The 19,049-nt window shown below is 54.7% G+C and overlaps 1 protein-coding gene across 1 annotated transcript in view; it reads left to right on the top strand.

Annotated features, from left to right (window-relative positions):
* The window catches only part of Lama5 (laminin subunit alpha 5), a 46,022-nt gene that overhangs the window by 12,229 nt on the left and 14,744 nt on the right, over positions 1-19,049 (top strand). Inside the window, 34 exon segments of the mRNA XM_037205457.1 lie at positions 3,707-3,824; positions 4,547-4,665; positions 4,743-4,913; positions 5,061-5,158; positions 8,726-8,841; positions 8,949-9,067; positions 9,170-9,260; positions 9,400-9,534; positions 9,710-9,772; positions 11,122-11,262; positions 11,345-11,482; positions 11,579-11,713; positions 11,801-11,935; positions 12,008-12,145; positions 12,562-12,614; positions 12,893-12,998; positions 13,093-13,145; positions 13,237-13,342; positions 13,543-13,642; positions 13,808-13,964; positions 14,093-14,231; positions 14,416-14,558; positions 14,636-14,742; positions 14,815-14,968; positions 15,283-15,443; positions 15,520-15,628; positions 16,049-16,146; positions 16,226-16,427; positions 16,517-16,643; positions 17,070-17,209; positions 17,663-17,778; positions 17,858-18,069; positions 18,427-18,631; positions 18,801-18,945. Coding sequence (XP_037061352.1) covers positions 3,707-3,824; positions 4,547-4,665; positions 4,743-4,913; positions 5,061-5,158; positions 8,726-8,841; positions 8,949-9,067; positions 9,170-9,260; positions 9,400-9,534; positions 9,710-9,772; positions 11,122-11,262; positions 11,345-11,482; positions 11,579-11,713; positions 11,801-11,935; positions 12,008-12,145; positions 12,562-12,614; positions 12,893-12,998; positions 13,093-13,145; positions 13,237-13,342; positions 13,543-13,642; positions 13,808-13,964; positions 14,093-14,231; positions 14,416-14,558; positions 14,636-14,742; positions 14,815-14,968; positions 15,283-15,443; positions 15,520-15,628; positions 16,049-16,146; positions 16,226-16,427; positions 16,517-16,643; positions 17,070-17,209; positions 17,663-17,778; positions 17,858-18,069; positions 18,427-18,631; positions 18,801-18,945 — 4,350 coding nt within the window.

Below are 19,049 nucleotides of genomic sequence, written 5' to 3'. Positions count from 1 at the left end.
CATACAGCAGCTGTGGTCCATGAGGTCAAGGCTTTTTCTTACGCCAAACTTGATAACGTGTAAGAGTCTCCCACGTGGTACTTGCTGGTTTTGCTGGCAGGAAAGCTGCGGGATTGAAGGGGTCATGGAGAGAAGCTGAGACGCTTGTCATTGTGAGATGCCAAGAGAGGCCATTGGTGAAGGTATAGCTGTGGGGGTCGGAGGATTGAAGGGGTCATGGAGAAAGGCTAGAAAAGAAAGGTTATATAGTTTAATAGTGATGCTTTCATGTGTCAAGTTGAAAAGGGGTCAATTGTGCTCTTACTTTTTGTCAAGTTGACACAACTAGATGTATCTGGAAAGAGGAAATCTCAATTGAAGAATTATCTCCATCCGATTGGCCTGTGGGCATGTCTGTGTGACATTTTCTTGATAATTAATGATGGTGGGAGAGCCTATCCCACTGTGGGTGGTGCCTGGGTTTTTTAAGAAAGGTAACTGAGCAAGGCAGGAGAGAAGCAAGTCAGTAAGCAGCATTCCTCCATGGTTTCTGTTTCAGTTCCTGCTTCAAGTCAGAGTTTTATCACCAAGGCAGAAAGCAAACTGATACAGCCCGGAATAGGGGTTCCCCTTCCCCATGGGGTTCTACAGACTTGGTGACACTTTTAGTCTGTTATTGGTAAGAAACCGGAGCAGCAGATAGCAGGAAGGATCTGTCCCTTTGCAGGCCGGGTCTAGCATACTCACACCTTTGGCCTCCTTAGCTCCAGCACTTGGAGCAGATCTGGACAATTGGCTTCTCAAACCCTTTGTTTGTCTCGCTCCAGTGTCCAGGACGTGTGGGGGTGCATTCTTCTTAGCTTTCAGACTCATGGGAAGGCTGTGGAAACCATACCCTCTGCTTCCTCAGTATAGGAGAGGCCACACCTGGAGTGGTTGCTGATGGGCTGCCACAGAAGCATATAGGAAAAGGGGTATGAGGCTGGCCTGTCAGCACTGTGGGCTGAGTTGGGACATGCAGATGGCATGTGAGATCGAACTCACCCAAGAGTGCTGCCCAAGAGTGCTGCCCAAGAGTGAATGAGGAATGTTTGGGTGTGTGTGTTTCTTGGGATGCAATCCAAGGCTTCATGTATTCTTTTTGGTTTTTCGAGACAGGGTTTCTCAGTGTAGGCTGGGAACTCACTCTGTAGACCAGGCTGTCCTCAAACTCAGAGATTAGTCAAGGCAGATTCTTTTTTGTTGTTGTTTGTTTTTTTGAGACAGGGTTTCTCTGTGTAATGGTCCTGGCTGTCCTGGAACTTGCTCAGTAGATCATGCTGGCCACAAACTCTCAGAGATCTGCCTGCCCCTGCCTCCCAAGTGTTGGGATTAAAGGCATGCACCACCACCACCCCGTCCAAGTGATGCTTTCATGTGTCAAGTTGAAAAGGGGTCAATTGTGCTCTTACTTTTTGTCAAGTTGACACAAATGCTCAACATTTAAGGCACGTGGTGGCATCGTGTGAGCTCTACCAGGCAGGTAGCTCCATCCAAATGGAGCTTTTGGTTTTTCAAGACAGGGTTTCTCTGTAGCTTTGGAGCCTGTTCTGAACTAGCTCTGTAGACCAGGCTGGCCTTGATCTCACAGAGATCCACCTGCCTCTGCCTCCTGAGTGCTGGGATTACAGGTGTGCGCCACCACCGCCTGGCTTCAAGGCAGACTCTTTTTTTTTTTTTTTTTTTTTTTTTTGGTTTTTGGAGACAGGGTTTCTCTGTGTAGCTTTGCGCCTTTCCTGGGACTCACTTGGTAGCCCAGGCTGGCCTCGAACTCACAGAGATCCGTCTGCCTCTGCCTCCCGAGTGCTGGGATTAAAGGTGTGTGCCACTGCTACCCAGCACCATTCCTCTTTTAAATTTATTTATTTATTTATTTATTTTGAGTCAAGGTCTCACTATATAGCCCTGACTGTCCTGGAGCTCACTCTGTAGACCAAGCTGGTCTTGAATTCACAGAGATCCGCCTGTAGCTGTAGAGTTTCTCTCCAGCTCCTGCCAAGCCCTGGCAGTCCCGCAGCCCACTTATAAAATAAACACACAGACTCTTATATTATTTAAACTGTTTGGGCTAATGGCTCAGGCTTCTAGCTATCTAGTTCTTACATCTTAAATTAACCCATTTCTATAAATCTATACTTTGCCACATGGCTCATGGCTTACCAATATTTTACATGTTAGTACTCATGGCGGCGGCTGGCAGCGTCTCCTGACTCAGCCTTCCTGTTCCCAGAATTCTCTTCTCTGCTTGTCCCGCCTAGACTTCCTGCCTGGCTACTGGCCAGTCAGCATTTTATTTATATAGAGCGATATCCACAGTATCCGCCTGTCCCTCCCTACCTCCCAAGTGCTGGGATCACTGTGTCCTGTGACATTGCCATTCTAAAAGGAAGGAAAGGGACCAAGCAAAAGGACAAGCATTAAATCCTGAATGCTCAACATTTAAGGCACGTGGTGGCATCGTGTGAGCTCTACCAGGCAGGTAGCTCCATCCAAATGGTTTGTGTTTGCTGGCCACACGGCTTCTCTGGGGTCAGTGCCACTTGGTGCCCATAGCTTTTCTTTGCAGTTCTTCCAAGTTCCCAGCATTACTAATATTTGAGTTTTTGTAGCTTAGGCTTCATTTGGAACCTGACTTTTACACGTCATGTTTCCTGACGGGCTTTTCTTGGAAATCTTGGTAGGAGCCTCCATGACCCCATAACTCTTGTATTCTGCACCCCAGCAAATCTACAATCCCCTGGGACTAGAGTTACAAACTTGTGAGTTACCATGTGTGTGCCGGGAATCAAAACTAGGTTCTCTGGAAGAGAAGCTAATGCTCTTGATGGCTAAGCCATCTCTCCAGCCCCTGTCCACATTTCTTTATTATGTTGCTATTGTTGTGTGTTATTATGTCCTATTATTATGTATATATGCATGTGTGTGTGTGTGTGTGTGTGTGTGTGTGTGTGTGTGTGTGTAGACATGCATGCCATGCCACACACAGTGTGGGGCCGGTCCTCTCCTTCCACCTCTATGTCAGGTTCTGGGGATGAAACTCAGGTTGTTGGGCAGGAAGTGCTTTTTATCCATGGGGTCATCTCCTTGCTGGCCTCATCGTCCATATTTCTCCTGGGGTCCTGGTCTTTCACACTTAATCAGCATGGCCCATTAAGCTCCTCTTCCAGCTTCTAGACTTTTCTAATCTACATTTCCCACATCATCCGCATTCCTCCTTTGAACCAGTTCCAAAGGCCTGAGAACCATGGGGTTGGGTTCAGTGACAGCAGTGACCCTGCTCCTTTGGTATCAAATTTCCTTGTTACTTTTGCTTTGCTGTGCTTGCAGCACCTAATGGAAACGAAGAAGCAAAGTTTTATTTTGGCTTATGGTCTCAGTCTATCCTGGCAGGGAGGCTGTGGAAGAACAACACAGTTCATGGTGACAGGAGCATGCCGGCAAAGGCTGTTCAAGTCACAGCAGACAGGAGGGACTATGTCGTCTAGGCTCCTGATGACCCACTTCCTCCTAAAGGTTCCACACTTCCAGCATTCAAAACATGACCCTGGAGAAGACAATCCATATTCAGACCTGAAGGATTCCTCACCGACATGTTGCCCCTGCATCACCCGTTCTACCTCACACCTGAGAGGGTGGGAAGGTACAGGGAGGGGCCCAGCACCTAACATCACACTCTTTGTCCCTGCAGGTGTTCCACGTGGCCTATGTGCTCATCAAGTTCGCCAACTCACCTCGGCCTGACCTCTGGGTGCTGGAGCGGTCCACAGACTTGGGCCACACTTATCAGCCGTGGCAGTTCTTTGCCTGTGAGTGTCCTGAGCTGCAAGACTGGGGAGTCCGCAATGGGGCTGTAGTTGCCTCAGGGCCTCTGATGCCAGGCCTTGCCCATGTGACGGCCTCTTTTGGTTCATTACCGCCAGCGCCACCTCGGGGTCCACGGGAGTTTATTGACTTCCAGCACCGGCCATGGCTGGTATACCAGGAATCTTTGGGCCATCTTATTGTCCCTCTAGATGGCCTTCTGCTCAGGCAGCTCCCATGGTAACAAAGCAGCCCTGGCAGCTGTGGGCCTATTTCCTGTCAGCTTTACTGCCTGTGGCAGAAGAAAGCTGGAGTCCTTGGCTGTCCTGGCCACATGCCACCCTGACCGATCATGTTGGCAGGGTGGGGATGCTCTGGTTGGGTCTGCCTGGTGACACGTCCCCCCAAAACTCCCTGGCTGAGAGTGGGAGAGAGGTGGTTGAAGACTGCCCAGGAAGAAGTTAAGGAATGTTTGTTCTCTGGCACGGCCCAGGGAGAGGCCTGGGAATGGGCTACAGAAGGCTCTGCAGTCCAGCCTGGCCTGGCTGCCTGGGGCAAGGACTCTGCCTTGAGTCAGGGTTTTGCTCTCTCCTCAATAACTCCTGCTGGCCAGTAGAACATGGAACAGCAGTCCTGTTTCAGAGAATTCGGGGGGCACAGGGTACTAGGCTGGGATCCAGGGTGGGTATATTTCTAGTGGCCTCACCTTCTCATCCATTTCCTGTAGCCTCCAAGAGGGATTGTTTGGAGCGATTTGGACCTCGGACACTGGAGCGCATCACACAGGATGACGATGTCATCTGCACCACAGAGTACTCTCGAATAGTGCCTCTGGAGAATGGCGAGGTGGGATGCACAGCTATGCTTGCCTGGGGGTGGCGGTCCCTGTGGCCGCTTGGCCTCACCTGCCATGCCATCCACAGATTGTAGTGTCCTTGGTGAATGGGCGCCCTGGGGCCATGAACTTCTCTTATTCACCTCTACTTCGAGACTTCACCAAGGCCACCAACATCCGATTGCGGTTCCTGCGAACCAACACACTACTGGGCCACCTTATGGGCAAGGCGCTGCGGGACCCCACGGTCACCCGCCGGGTGAGCCTATGGGTGTGGTTGAGAGCTGAAGGAAGGGTGGCAGGACTAGTTTCTTGTGGAGGCTCTGGAGAGTGGGTGGGTGTGGGTGGCATGCCTGTGACTAGGCCCTGTCAAGGTGATACCTGACATTCATGGTCTCCGCTGCAGTACTATTACAGCATCAAAGACATCAGCATTGGCGGTCGCTGTGTCTGTCATGGCCACGCAGATGTCTGTGACGCTAAGGACCCCTCAGATCCTTTCAGGTGAGACTTTGGGCTCTCTGTCTAGCCTCATCTACCTACCTGCCTGTCACAGCTCTGGCTTCCCAATGGACCTGCACTGGCTGCTACTCTGGGTCTCCATTTTCCTGTCAGAAGAGGCAGTGCCGTGTGAACCTCTCAGGGTGTCCTGGTCTTGGGTGGCAATTTGCCCTGAATTCCACAGAGGTGGGGTTCTAGACCCATGACATTTGGGATGGGCATCAATGATAGATGTGACCCCTCGCTACACATCTGCATCCTTAGATGGATGTGTACCATTTGTCTAGGCAGCCCAAACCTGCTCCCCCAGGACAAAGACTCTGCTGCTTTTACCCTTGACCTTTACCCCACTAAGGGGGCAAGGGCCAAGGTCAAGGACAGGAGCAGCAAGTGTTCACCATCTCATGTGCCCAGTGCTCACGTAGTTAGGGCCAGAGGTGGCTGATGGGCCGTAAGCATGGTGTCCTGAGCTGAAGAACTCAGGCAGGTGCCTTCTTGGTCTTCTGGGGAGGCACCATTTCCTCTAAGGCTAATTTGGTTTTCTAACAGGCTCCATCCTTTCCCAGCCGTAGGGAGCAGTAATCCCATGTGGCATTTAATTTCCCAGGGCAATTAGCAGTGCCTCAGGCTCTGGGTCTGTACTTACCTGCTGGGAGAAGTTCACCATTGTGTCTGTCTCACGTGCTCTGGCCTGAGCTGAGGCCAGCCCTCCCTTTAGGGCATGAGGAGTGGTGGATGCTGGCATTTTCCCCAGAGCCAGACTTCCACAAAATATTACCACACAGCTCCATCACAGCCCATGTAGTCAAACCAGCCAGTGCATTCTTTCTACACCCATTCATCACTCATCTCCAGAGTGGGGAGGGGTTCTGCTCCCCTGGCTGGGTCTTCTCTGCCCATTTTCCTAACTCCCTCCTCCTGTCCCTCCAATGTTGTCCCCTGCTTAAGTCTTGTGCATGCTGAGCAAACGCTGTACCATTTCGCTTCATCCCAGCACTCTGCTTTTTGCTTTCACAGGCTTGTCTTGGACTAACTCTGTAGTCGGGGCAGACTTCAGTCTTCCTGCCTCAGCCTCCAGAGTAGCTGTGATTATACGCTGTCCCACAGGGCCTGGTAGCCTGTACTTTGTCACAGGTTTGCCTGGTTCAGTCAGTTCTGGATGTGGAGAGATTCCCTGGTACCTCCCCAGGTGACCTGGTCCTCAGCCCCACATTATTCCCACCTGGGACATTTGTTCTCTCTTGTGTCTGGGTCACCCCTTTTTGTTACCAGACCCTTGTTCTCATGGCCCCTTCCCTTCCTGGAACTCTGTTTCCTTTTTTCCGGAGTGCACCTCTCGACCTCTTCAGAAGATGTTTGCTTGGCCAGTGGTGGTGGCGGCGGCGCACATCTTTAATCCCAGCACTTGGGAGGCAGAGGCAGGCAGATCTCTATGAGTTCAAGGCCAGCCTGGGCTATAGAGAGAGTTCCAGGACAGCCAAGGTTATATAGAGAAACCCTGCTTCAAACCCCCCCCCTCCAAAAAAAAGAAAATGGTTGCCAGCTGGAGTACAGCAGGTTTTGCGTGCTTGCTGACTGCCTTCATTCCTTTGTAGGGAGTTCTTCACCTGGGCCAGCATTGGGTACTCCTCAGGGTCCAGGGTCCCTTGGCTGTTACTGCTGGAGTTCTTCCCATGCTTTCATGACCTCTGTGTGCCCTGTGGGTCTAGTTGGAGGTGTGGAGGTGTATGTGGAGGGTGTCTCTTGGGCCTCTGCTCTCTGGTTCTGAGATCTAAGAATGCATGTACCTTTGCAGACTGGGTGGCCGCTGCCCTCCTGCCCTTCCCTACGCTCCCACCAGATGAGGGTGGGAACAACATACTGCTTCCTGTCTGAGAACAGCTCACGTCTTCCATTTGTCTCCTCAGCTGCATTCCCAGTAGCTTCCTCAGTTCTCCTCAGAGCGTCTCCCGTTGGCTGTGACTGTTCTGTTGTTTGTCTATTCCTTTGGGAAACTTTATTTTTCCTTTAAAAACATTTTTGGAATTTTCTATGTATGAATGTTTTGCCCACATGTATGTATGTGAACCACATGTGTACCTTGTATTTGAGGAACCCAGGAGAGGGTGTCGGATCCCCTGGAACTGGAGTTACAGATGGTTGTGGCCCGTAATGTGGGTGCTAGGAATCAAGTCCTGGGCTTGGAAGAGCATCCAGTGCTCTTCACCACAGAGCCATCTCTCTAGCTCCAGTCTTGGTGCTTGGCTTGGGTTTTTTAAATTTCATAATTGCATTTTTTCAATTCTAGAAGGTCTAACCAGTCATTTTTTACATCTGCCTATTTTTAGATTCCTTTGTTTATAGTTATCTGAAACCGTCTTTCGCAGCATCTACCAGATTGTTCCATTAAAGTTCTTGGGCTCAAATCTGCTGTGTGGCATCTCCTGCCCTCATTTTGTTGTTCTTTGCAAGGCTTCCTCGGGCTCAGTCTGTGACTAGGGAGAAGCCCTCAGGGTGCATCTGTAGGGATTTTACCCGTTGGCCAACCTTACACCCCTTGAAGCCTGTGTCTTCCCCTATTAGCTCAGGGTGCCTTAACCATGCAGGTCACTCAAAAGTGAGACACGCACTGCAGACCTTTGGCTCTCCCTCTGCGGGGTTTCTGCATAGCCTGCTTATCTGTACCGACAGGTACTTCATTCCTTCCTCCTCTGCTTAGGATGAGGCTTTGCCTTTGGGATGGGAGGGCAGCAGGATTGACTCCCAAGGCCCGGGGGCCCCTGTTGGAGATCAATGGGAGTAGAGCTTGATGATTTGAGGCTCTGAATTTCTGGTATGCACAGATAGGCTTCTGACTTTTTGCTCAGGAAATGCACATGCTGCCCCTTGGAGTGGGTTGGCTGTGACCCTGCCACACATTAGTAGAATGCAAGGAGGTGTTGGTTTATACATAGCAGATGTTCCAGCCTTGTCCTCATCTCCAACCAGCTGTCCCAATGCCCACTGGGACAGCAGGCAAGCTTCCAGCCTTTGGAAAGAGGAAGTAGTTCTTGGCCACTTGCCCCTGGGGAGATGCCCTAGATATATGGGGGTGTCTGGCTGACATGAGGATTTCACAGGCTGAGTGCGATCCAGGTCTCTGTGGGGAACCAATGTGTCCCTCCCTTAGAACTGGATCAGGGTTTTGGGGCCAGGCAGTGTTGGAAGGGCCAAGGTTCCACCTGTGCTAAAGCTCCTGGGCCTACCCCACCATCGACACACACCCCTCTCCAGCCCTCCACATCCCACCATCAACACACACCCCTCTCCAGTCCTCCACATCAGGCTATCCCTTGTCTGCTGACAAAGGGAGTCTTCCCCTGTCTCCTTTCTTTCTCCTGTGCCCATTCTCTGAGGCTCAAGCGGTGTGCAGAGCCACTGGGGTGGGAGTAGAGAGTCTGGACCAGAGCTTAGTGCGTGACAGCTGGGAACTGTGGGGAGGGGAGCCTGTGCCCACACAGCAAGCCAGTGATGCCCAAGCACATGCCACCCACCTCGTCTCTAGCCCTCTGTCTCTCGGGTGGGTCCTAACTCCTCTGTGTCCCTTTGTAGGCTGCAGTGTGCCTGCCAACATAATACATGTGGAGGCTCTTGTGACCGATGCTGTCCAGGCTTCAACCAGCAGCCGTGGAAGCCTGCTACCACCGATAGCGCCAATGAATGCCAGTGTGAGTATCCTGTGCATGTGTGCACTGCCAGCACCCATGGCTCATGGCTATGTCTGGGAGTTCCAGGGACACAGAGGACATGCTAACTATTGGCCCTGATTCTACAGCCTGCAACTGCCATGGCCATGCCTACGACTGTTACTATGACCCTGAGGTAGACCGGCGTAATGCCAGCCAGAACCAGGACAATGTGTACCAGGGTGGGGGCGTCTGCCTCGATTGCCAGGTAGGCTAGGCACGCAAGAACTGGCCAGGTGTCTGTGGGCCTGTGTGATGGGAATGGGGACATGCCTGGACTTGGCGAGCTCTGTGTTCCCTTTATCCCCAGCACCACACCACGGGTATCAACTGTGAGCGCTGCCTGCCTGGCTTCTACCGTGCCCCTGACCAGCCCCTGGACTCACCTCATGTCTGTCGCCGTGAGTACAGCTGCGTCCCTAAGCCGTGGAGGCTGTGAGTTTGAGGGTGGGAGAGTCTAGTCTCCCAGACCTCCCCACTCCAGGAAGTGAGGCCATAACTCCCCATCATTCCATGACTTTACCTCTGACTGTTCCTTAGGCTGTGACTGTGAGTCAGACTTCACGGATGGGACGTGTGAAGATTTAACAGGCCGCTGTTACTGCAGGCCCAACTTCACAGGAGAGCAGTGTGCCGCCTGTGCTGAGGGCTACACCAGTTTCCCACACTGCTACCGTGAGGACCAGCTAGGCTTTGGGGGTGGGGGTTGATGGAAAGGCCCAGGGTTGCGGCCTGAGGGGATCTCAGGGCTGAGTTAGGGTGGAGGACCCAGAGCCCTGGGGTAGTCTGTGGTTCTGGAGCCAGAGAGCTTGCCCAGCAGACCTGGTTGACATGTGTATTTACCCCTCAGCTGTATCCTCATTTCCCTACAATGACACCAGAGAACAAGTGTTGCCTGCTGGACAGATTGTGAGTAAGTACCCTGAGGTCACCAGGACCTACGTACCCTGTCCTTAGCAGGACCTACAGGAAGAAGTGTGCACAAAGGACCAGGTTTTTTTTGTTTTGTTTTTGTTTGTTTGTTTTTGTTTTTTAATCTTAGTTACCTTTCATTTAGTCTATTCAATTTTAAAATTAATTTTTACTTTGTGTGTGTGTGTGTGTGTGTGTGTGTGTGTGTGTTTTACATGTATGTCTATGTACCATGTGCATGCCTGGTGCCCATAGAGGCAGAAAAAAAGGTGCTGGACTGCCTGGTCCTAGAGTTACAGTTCTGAACCACCATGTGGGCTGCAAGAGCAGCCAGCGCTCCTAACTGCTGATCCATACCTTCAGCCTGAATTTTTATTTATTTTTTAAGATAATGTACAGTCACACTGAAAACCCTTCCAGAAGCTCAGTGCTTGGGAACAGCCCTCTTGGGGCTACAGCTGTCGTTCAGTGGTGCAGCCTGTCTAGCTTTCACAAAGCCCTGGGTTCCATCGCCAGCACCTCGGCAAACACAAAAGGCAAATAACCCTCTCCGTGCACCCTGAACTCTGTGTCTGTGTGCACTCATTCTTATAAACACTGTAGTGAACCACGCACGCTGTTTAGGGATTGTGTCTTCTCCCACCGCAATCCCATAAACATGTCCTTTCACAGCCCGTTATACAGACAGATGGAGCATTGAATTAACTGACCACCCTGCCCTCCTTCCAAAAGACGCTACGACAAACACCCAGACAGCAGTGACTTTTCATGGTCTTGTCTCCACAGGGTGTTTTCCTAGAAGTCAGAAGGCTCTCTCTGGCTTACCAAACTTGCATATTTGGTGGCCTTTTGCCCAGGTGCCAAGTTGCTTTCCTAACATACGACAGCATACTGGTGCACTGGCTGTGTACAGCTGCTGGCTGGACCGTTGCCAACCTGCACAGTACTAGAGTCTTCTGTTGGCTTGAGGCCTCTCTCCTAGTGCAGACAGATGCCCCCTTCTCAGTGTTTTTGGTTTTGGGGGTTGGGGTTTGGAGGCAGGGTTTCTCTGTAGCCCTGGCTGTCCTGAAACTTGCTCTATAAGACCAGACTGGCCTCGAACTCACAGACATCCACCTGCCTCTGCCTCCTGAGTGCTGGGATTAAAGGCCTGCGCTATCACATCCAACCAGATGTTTTCATTTTGCAGTTCATTTTCCTAAAGTACCAACTTTGGGAATTTTACTTTTTTTAGATTCTAATTTGTGCTATGTAAATGTGGAAGAATGTGAGTTTGTGGAGAAGCTGTTTTTCAGGGAGAGGGTTGGGTTCTGTCCATGTCTGATCCTCCTGTTCCCACCTGCCTCCTAGACTGTGACTGCAACGCCGCAGGGACCCAGGGCAATGCCTGCCGGAAGGACCCGCGGTTGGGACGCTGTGTGTGCAAACCCAACTTCCAGGGCACCCACTGTGAGCTCTGCGCACCCGGGTTCTATGGCCCAAGCTGCCAGTGTGAGTGCAGTCCCCTCCTTATCCACTAGGAGGTGCCATGCAGCAGCCAAGCCCTGGCTGACAGCTGGTCCTCTCTTTGCAGCATGCCAGTGTTCCAGCCCTGGGGTGGCCAATGGCCTCTGTGACCCAGAGTCAGGCCAGTGCACCTGCCGCCCAGGCTTTGAGGGGGACAGATGTGATCACTGCGCCCTTGGCTACTTCCACTTCCCTCTCTGCCAGCGTGAGCGGTGTCCCTTCGTGTGGGCATAGGCGGTTGGGGTGCCTGAGGGACAACCTGCCCCTGTCAGGATCCCCAGTAACTCATCTCACTCTGCAGTGTGTGGCTGCAGTCCTGCAGGGACCCTGCCTGAAGGCTGCGATGAGGCTGGCCGTTGCCAGTGCCGACCCAGGTTTGACGGCCCTCACTGTGACCGCTGCCTCCCAGGCTACCACGGTTACCCTGACTGTCATGGTGAGCAGAGAATTAGGGCGAGAAGGGGTCAGGCCATCCCCACAGGATGAGGGTCTGACCCCCCGTCCCCACCCTCTGTGCCCACAGCTTGTGCCTGTGACCCTCGGGGGTCCCTGGATCAACACTGTGGAGCGGGTGGTTCATGCCGCTGCCGTCCTGGCTACACAGGCCCCACTTGCCGGGAGTGCAGCCCAGGCTTCCATGGCTTCCCCAGCTGCGTGCGTGAGTTCACTGGGAGAATGGGAGGCGGGTAGTTCTCAGCCCTACCTTGTACCCACTGACTTCACCCCACAGCCTGCCACTGCTCTGCCGATGGTTCCTTGCATACAACCTGTGACCCTACAACGGGGCAGTGTAGCTGCCGGCCCCGAGTGACCGGACTACGTTGTGATATGTGTGTGCCAGGTGCCTATAACTTCCCCTACTGCGAAGGTGAGCCGGGGTGGTGCAGCAGAGGGCAGCCCTGTGTGTGTGATCTGTGCACTGTTCATGGGGGTCCACTGTGTGTACGTTCAGGGACTGTGTTCTGTAGCTGTGTCCATGTGCTGTCGTTTTTAAGGTTGTTCATAGCTGTGTGGATGTGTGATGTTTCCATGTGCTATGCATGTTCCCATGCTTTGTGAATGTTCATGCAGCTATTTGTGTGATTGCTCTGTGTGCATGTTACATGTGTGCACTTGTGTGGAGGAGCATGTGTGCCCTTGCCATGGTAGCTGGAACAGGGGGTTCATGTTTTCTTTTCTGTTTACAACTACAAGAGGGACTTGGGTTCTAATTGGGGCTGGGAAGTCACTGACCTTGGGGTCGGTCACTGAGGGCTGATCAAAGCTTGGTTTGTCTCTCCCTAGCTGGTTCTTGTCATCCTGCTGGTCTAGCCCCGGCTAATCCTGCCCTTCCTGAGGTGAGCATAGGAGCCCTTGGTGTGGGATTAGGCAGGGGACCCAGCCCAGGCTAACGGTGTGAAGCCCAGAGAGCCCCGGCTTCCTGCCTACTGCTTGTTTGCTGTGGAACCTCAGAGCCCATTTACTCTCTCAGCTGGTCCTTCATTTCATCCTGGGTGGCTGCCAAGCATGGGGCAAGGACAGGTGAGGGGCTTTGGCCCTCTTCTGTCCCTTGACAGGACTCGAGGGCTTTTTGCAAAGGACCTCCACTGTGTCCCACAGTTTTATCCTCTCTCAGGCACAGGCTCCCTGTACATGTCGAGCTCACGTGGAGGGGCCAAGCTGCGACCGTTGTAAACCTGGGTACTGGAACCTGAGCCCCAGCAACCCTGAAGGCTGCACTCGTGAGTCTGCCCTAGAAGGATGGCTAAGGGTTTGAAGGGTAGAGCGAGGCCCTCCCGTCCCCCAGGGCTCTCACTCCCACTCTGCCCTCCCCAGGCTGTAGCTGTGACCCACGAGGCACCCTGGGTGGAGTTACTGAGTGCCAGTTGGTGAGTCGGTGTCAGGGTATTGGGTTGGGGTCTGAGAGCCAAGGGTGTTAGGACTCTGCCCCACCGCGTCTCGCTTCTGGTTCCTCTCCAGGGCAACGGGCAGTGTTTCTGCAAGGCTCGTGTGTGTGGCCAGACCTGTGCAGCCTGCAAGGATGGCTTCTTCGGCCTGGACCATGCCGACTACTTCGGCTGCCGTAGTAAGTGCTCACACGCTTGACTCCAGACTTTGTCTGTGCTGTGTCGGTGGGAGACTGACGTCCAGGGAGGTACGAGTGGGTCAGGTAGGTAGGGGTCTCACCCTCGGAACAGCAAGACGGCCTAACCTGGAGGGTTGTGAGAGGGACTCTGAGGCTGCTAGGAGCTAGGCAGCCTCTGACTCTGTTCTTTCCCAACACAGGCTGCCGGTGTGATGTCGGTGGTGCCCTGGGCCAGGGCTGTGAACCAAGGACAGGTGCCTGCAGATGCCGCCCTAACACCCAGGGCCCCACCTGCAGTGAGTGAGTACCTTCCGCTGGCTGGGCCTGGGCTGGGGAGGCAGCGTGTACGGTGGGTGCCCCGTGTGTTCTTGCCAGGAGCCCACAGGGTATTCATCTACACCTTGGAACTCGGGGTGGCCATGGCGGGCCAGTGCCTGTCCCACCCAGACACCTATGCCATGGCAGGCCGGCGAAAGACCACTACTTGCCGGACCTGCACCACATGCGGCTGGAACTGGAGGAGGCGGCCACTCCTGAGGGCCGTGCCGTCCGCTTTGGCTTCAACCCCCTGGAGTTTGAGAACTTTAGCTGGAGAGGCTACGCACACATGACGCCTATCCAGGTGAACCACGCTGCCCTCTGCCGCGGCTTGGTTCAGAAATGGAGCCAGCTGGGTCTCCCGGCAAGAATCATGAGACCCCGGTCAGCAGTGGCCAGAGAAGTGACCCTGTTGTCTCACACCCACCACAGCCCAGGATCGTGGCCAGGCTGAACGTGACCTCCCCTGACCTCTTTCGGCTGGTCTTCCGATATGTCAACCGTGGACCCACGAGTGTGAATGGGCGGGTTTCTGTGCGTGAAGAGGGCAGACTTTCCAGCTGTACCAACTGTGAGTGGAGTCTGCTCACTCATCCCTTTTCCACCCCATACTCCACCTCCCAAGTCATGGTGGACCCAACCCATGTCATCTGCATCCTGGCCCTCCACCCCATGGAGGTGTACAGGGGAAGTACAACCCTGGGGGGCGGGGCGGCTGAGGATTGAGCCGGGGCATCTTACCCTCCCCTCCCCAGGCACAGAGCAGAGCCAGCCGGTGGCCTTCCCACCCAGCACAGAGCCTGCCTTTGTCACTGTGCCCCAGAGGGGCTTTGGGGAGCCCTTTGTGCTGAACCCTGGCACCTGGACTTTGCTGGTGGAAGCTGAAGGTGTACTCTTGGTGAGGCAAGGGCCACAGCAGGGTGGGGGCAGGCCCTGGGCCTCAGGGTCTTAGCACTCACCTCCCCTCTCTCCCAGGATTACGTGGTCCTACTGCCGAGTACCTACTATGAAGCAGCTCTCCTACAGCATCGAGTAACCGAGGCCTGTACCTACCGGCCCCCGGCCCTGCACTCCACAGAGAAGTAAGGTCCCACGGGATGAGTTGGAGCTGGATCCTGGGATGACCTGTGCTGACCTCAATCTCTGTTCTCCAGCTGCCTCCTCCATGCTCACCTACCCCTGGATGGCTTCCCTTCAGCGGCTGGCACTGAGGCCCTGTGTCGCCATGACAACAGCCTGCCCCGCCCCTGCCCCACAGAGCAGCTCAGCCCTTCACACCCACCCCTGGTGACCTGTGCTGGCAGTGATGTGGGTATCTGAGGGCCTGTGGATGGGTGGGTGCTGTGGACCTTGGTCTGGAGGAGGGACCCATCTCAATGGCAGAGTGGGTACAAGGCAAGGTTGTGGGATCATGGAGCTGGCGGGCGTGGCCCAGAGGGGCTTCTGCTGTCCCCAGTGGACACTGGGTGTGAAGAGGGACTCACTTAGCTCTTCTGTTTCCTCCATGGCCTGGATCGGCCCTCTCCTCCTGTTTGGAGATGCCCTGGGCACTAAGACCTAGCCATAGACAGCTATGGGAAAGATGAGGCCCGTGGGCCTCTGGTCACCCTGCCCTCCCCCAGGTGGACATCCAGCTTGAGATGGCAGTGCCTCGGCCAGGCCGATATGCTCTGGTGGTGGAATATGTCAGTGAGGATTCACACCAGGACGTGGATGTGGCTGTGCACAGCCCTCAGAGAGGCCCCCAGCAAGGGATGCTCAACCTCCATCCCTGTCCATACAGGTGAGCTTACAATAGGAAAGGGTTGATGGGAGGACCCTACCTAGGGTTTCCACTTACAGTCTATCCCTCCCCTCAGCTCCCTGTGCCGGGGTCTGGCTCGGGATATCCAGCATCACGTGGCCACCTTCCACCTGGATTCTGAGGCCAGCATCCGGCTCACAGCTGAGCAGGCTCACTTCTTCCTGGTAAAGTCCCTTGAGACCTCACCCCAGAGCAGCTTCTTCCAGCATATTTTAAATATCTGTGAAGAGAACAGAGCTCTCGGTCCCGGGAGCTCCTGTAGTGTGGTGCTGTACAGTGTGGCCCTGCTCACCGCTCATGAAGGGGCTTATGAAGATTTGAACCTGTTCTTGGCCTCTGGGCTGCAAGAGCTCAAGATAGAGATGGGTGTATGGAGACAGAGTAGATCAGTGGGGTACCCTGAGGGTTGGGGGACAAGCCCTAGAAACTGTTACCAATTCTGCATCCAAATCCGGCTCCAAGCAGAAGGCAGGAGTGATTGAGTCTAGGCTCAGTGGACTCCTGGGGTCTAGACTGTGAGGCTGGTCATCTCTGTCCCCCTGCGTCTCCTGTGGGACAGCGACACATCGTCCTTCTGCCCACAGCACACTGTCACCCTGGTACCCGTGGAAGAGTTCAGCACAGAGTTCGTGGAGCCCCGGGTCTTCTGTGTGAGCAGTCACGGCACCTTCAGCCCCAGCAGGTAGAGGTGCTGGGAGTGGCTAGGGTGGAAAGCAGGGCCCGTTAGCCACGAGAGCATACTCACTCCTGGTCCTCCCCAGCGCTGCCTGTCTGCCCTCCCGCTTCCCGAAGCCACCGCAGCCCATCATCCTCAAGGACTGCCAGGTCTTGCCGCTGCCTCCCGACCTCCCTCTGACCCAGTCACAGGAGCTCACACCAGGTGCACCCCCAGCTGGACCACAACCTCAGCCCCCGACTGTTGTGGACCCCAATGCAGATCCCACCTTGCTGCGCCACCCACAGGTGAGGGCTCCTCCACGACAGATGCTCCAGGCAGCTGTGGGACCGGTTGTTTACCCGCTCTGGCCACTCACTGGAGACTTTTCCTACAGGGCACTGTGGTCTTCACCACCCAGGTGCCCACCCTGGGCCGCTATGCCTTCCTGCTGCATAGCTACCAGCCAGTCCACCCTACCTTCCCCGTGGAGGTACTCATCAATGGTGGCCGCATCTGGCAGGGTAAGTGGCTGAGTGTACCACAGTGACAGGGGAACATAACCTGGCTGCTGTCATTTTCAAACTAAGTGGCCTAAGTGAGTGGCAACCTCACCTCATCTATCTCCAGTCTCAGAAGTCTTATCCCAGCCCCTGTCCCCTGTGTCGGGGCTCTCCGTTTCTGTCACAAGTGGTGAAGCAATGTTTATAAGGTGCTTGGAGGACCTGGTCACTTGTACGTAGGGGTGGTCAGTGTATGGCTGTGGATAATTCTAATGAGACCTGGTCTCAAAGGCTGCCTGTGGGCTGTCTGCCTATGACATGTCATCACCTGTGGGCCTGTCTGTGTCCCCTCACATCTCTAACTGTGCCTTACACCGGGGATAGGGCAGCCATGCAGCTGGAGTGGTCGATGTTGGAGCCTGATTTTTGTGTTTTGACCCCTGCCAGGCCACGCCAATGCCAGCTTCTGCCCACATGGTTATGGTTGCCGTACCCTGGTGTTGTGTGAGGGTCAAACTATGCTGGACGTTACAGACAACGAGCTCACTGTGACCGTGCGTGTGCCAGAAGGCCGGTGGCTCTGGCTGGTGAGGCCTAGGGCTGGGGTCCAACTTGCAGAGTGGTCTTCCCTTTGTGCCTGTCAAATATCTGTGGGTCTCAGCCAGAGCATACCACCTGTTTGCCAGGGCGCCCCCCATCACAAGTGTGCCATGTGAGGCTCTAGAGGGTCCCTGAGAGCTAAGCCACCAAGTGCACTGGTGGAGGGACCTCCCAGAGGAAGTGGGGCCTGGGTGACAGGAGAGACAAGAGGAGGACGTGAACCGCACAGAGCCTTGGCTGACCATCCCTTCACTGTCCCGCTCTGTGACGATCTTCCTTTCTGAGTAGCCTAAGTGCCAGACAGGACTGCCATGCCCCGGCCTTGTCCAGGCTGAGGGGGCTGCCTCAGCACCTGTTCCTGCCTGCAGGCTCTGTCCCCATTCCCCCAGCCAGGCCCTTTTGCTGGGCCCTTGCGAAGGTGACTAGGTATTGTTTCTCAGGACTACATACTCATCGTCCCCGAGGATGCATACAGCTCCAGTTACCTCCATGAGCAGCCCCTGGACAAATCCTATGACTTCATCAGCCACTGTGCCACCCAGGGCTACCACATCAGGTGGGCTGGGTGAGGCAGGACGGGTCTGGGGTGCAGGGGTCAGGCCAGGAGCCAACCTCACCGCTGCTCCTCAATGTAGCCCCAGCAGCTCGTCCCCGTTCTGCCGGAATGCTGCCGCCTCCCTGTCTCTCTTCTACAATAATGGGGCCCTACCTTGTGGTTGCCACGAGGTGGGTGCCATAAGCCCCACATGTGAACCCTTCGGGGGCCAGTGTCCCTGCCGGAGCCATGTCATTGGCCGTGACTGCTCCCGCTGCGCCACCGGCTACTGGGGCTTCCCCAGCTGCAGGCGTAAGTACCCAGTGCTCAGAGCATCAGAGCCAGTGTGCTGAATTCTAAGGACTTCCTGGGAGATGGGGTGCACTAGGACCCAGGGGGCATGGTGATCAAGGGAAAATTCTGGAGCCTGGCAGACCAGTCCCATCACTTCCTGTCTATGCACCTCTTCTAAAAGGTTCTAGGATGCAGCAGGTGCCAGTAGCCCCTGACAGTGGCACATGGTTCATGTCAAAGGAACTATGTGAGGTGTAGAGCTATGAGGAAGGGGTGGAACCAGGGTGGTGTCCCCAGCTCCCCCTGCCACATCCTCCTGGGCTGCGCCTGGGGCCTGAGTGGGGCAGAGGGGTCAGTAATGTTATCCGCCAACAGCCTGTGACTGCGGAACGCGCCTTTGTGACGAGCTCACGGGTCAGTGCATCTGTCCACCACGCACCGTCCCCCCTGACTGCCTGGTCTGCCAGCCACAGACCTTTGGCTGCCACCCCTTGGTTGGCTGTGAGGAGTGTAACTGCTCAGGGCCCGGAGTCCAGGAACTGACAGACCCCACGTGTGACATGGACAGTGGCCAGTGCAAGTGAGTCTAGATAGCACCCCACTGTCTGTGGGACCTCGGGTCGGGGAGAGCATCGCCCCTCACCCAGCAACTCACTCCTGCATCTCAGAAGACTCTAGGGGCTTAGATCCTATGGCTTCTGGGTGACCCAGGGCTGGAGGGGCCTCACATTGCCTTCACCCACATGCAGGTGCAGACCCAATGTCGCCGGGCGTCGCTGTGACACCTGTGCCCCAGGCTTCTATGGTTACCCTAGCTGTCGTCCCTGTGACTGCCATGAGGCTGGCACCATGGCTAGTATATGTGACCCCATCACAGGCCAGTGCCATTGCAAGGTGAGCAGGGGCTTGTGTCCAGGTCACTTTCCTGCATCGTCTGCTTCAGCTGAGACATTGTCCTCAGCAGCCTTTCCGGGAAGGTGGGGATTCCTAGAAGCTTT

The sequence above is a fragment of the Peromyscus leucopus genome, chromosome 4, assembly GCF_004664715.2.
Source record: "Peromyscus leucopus breed LL Stock chromosome 4, UCI_PerLeu_2.1, whole genome shotgun sequence".
Classification (NCBI taxonomy): domain Eukaryota; kingdom Metazoa; phylum Chordata; class Mammalia; order Rodentia; family Cricetidae; genus Peromyscus; species Peromyscus leucopus.
The sequence above is the reverse complement of the archived record's forward strand: the minus strand, read 5'-3'. Positions and strand labels throughout refer to the sequence as shown.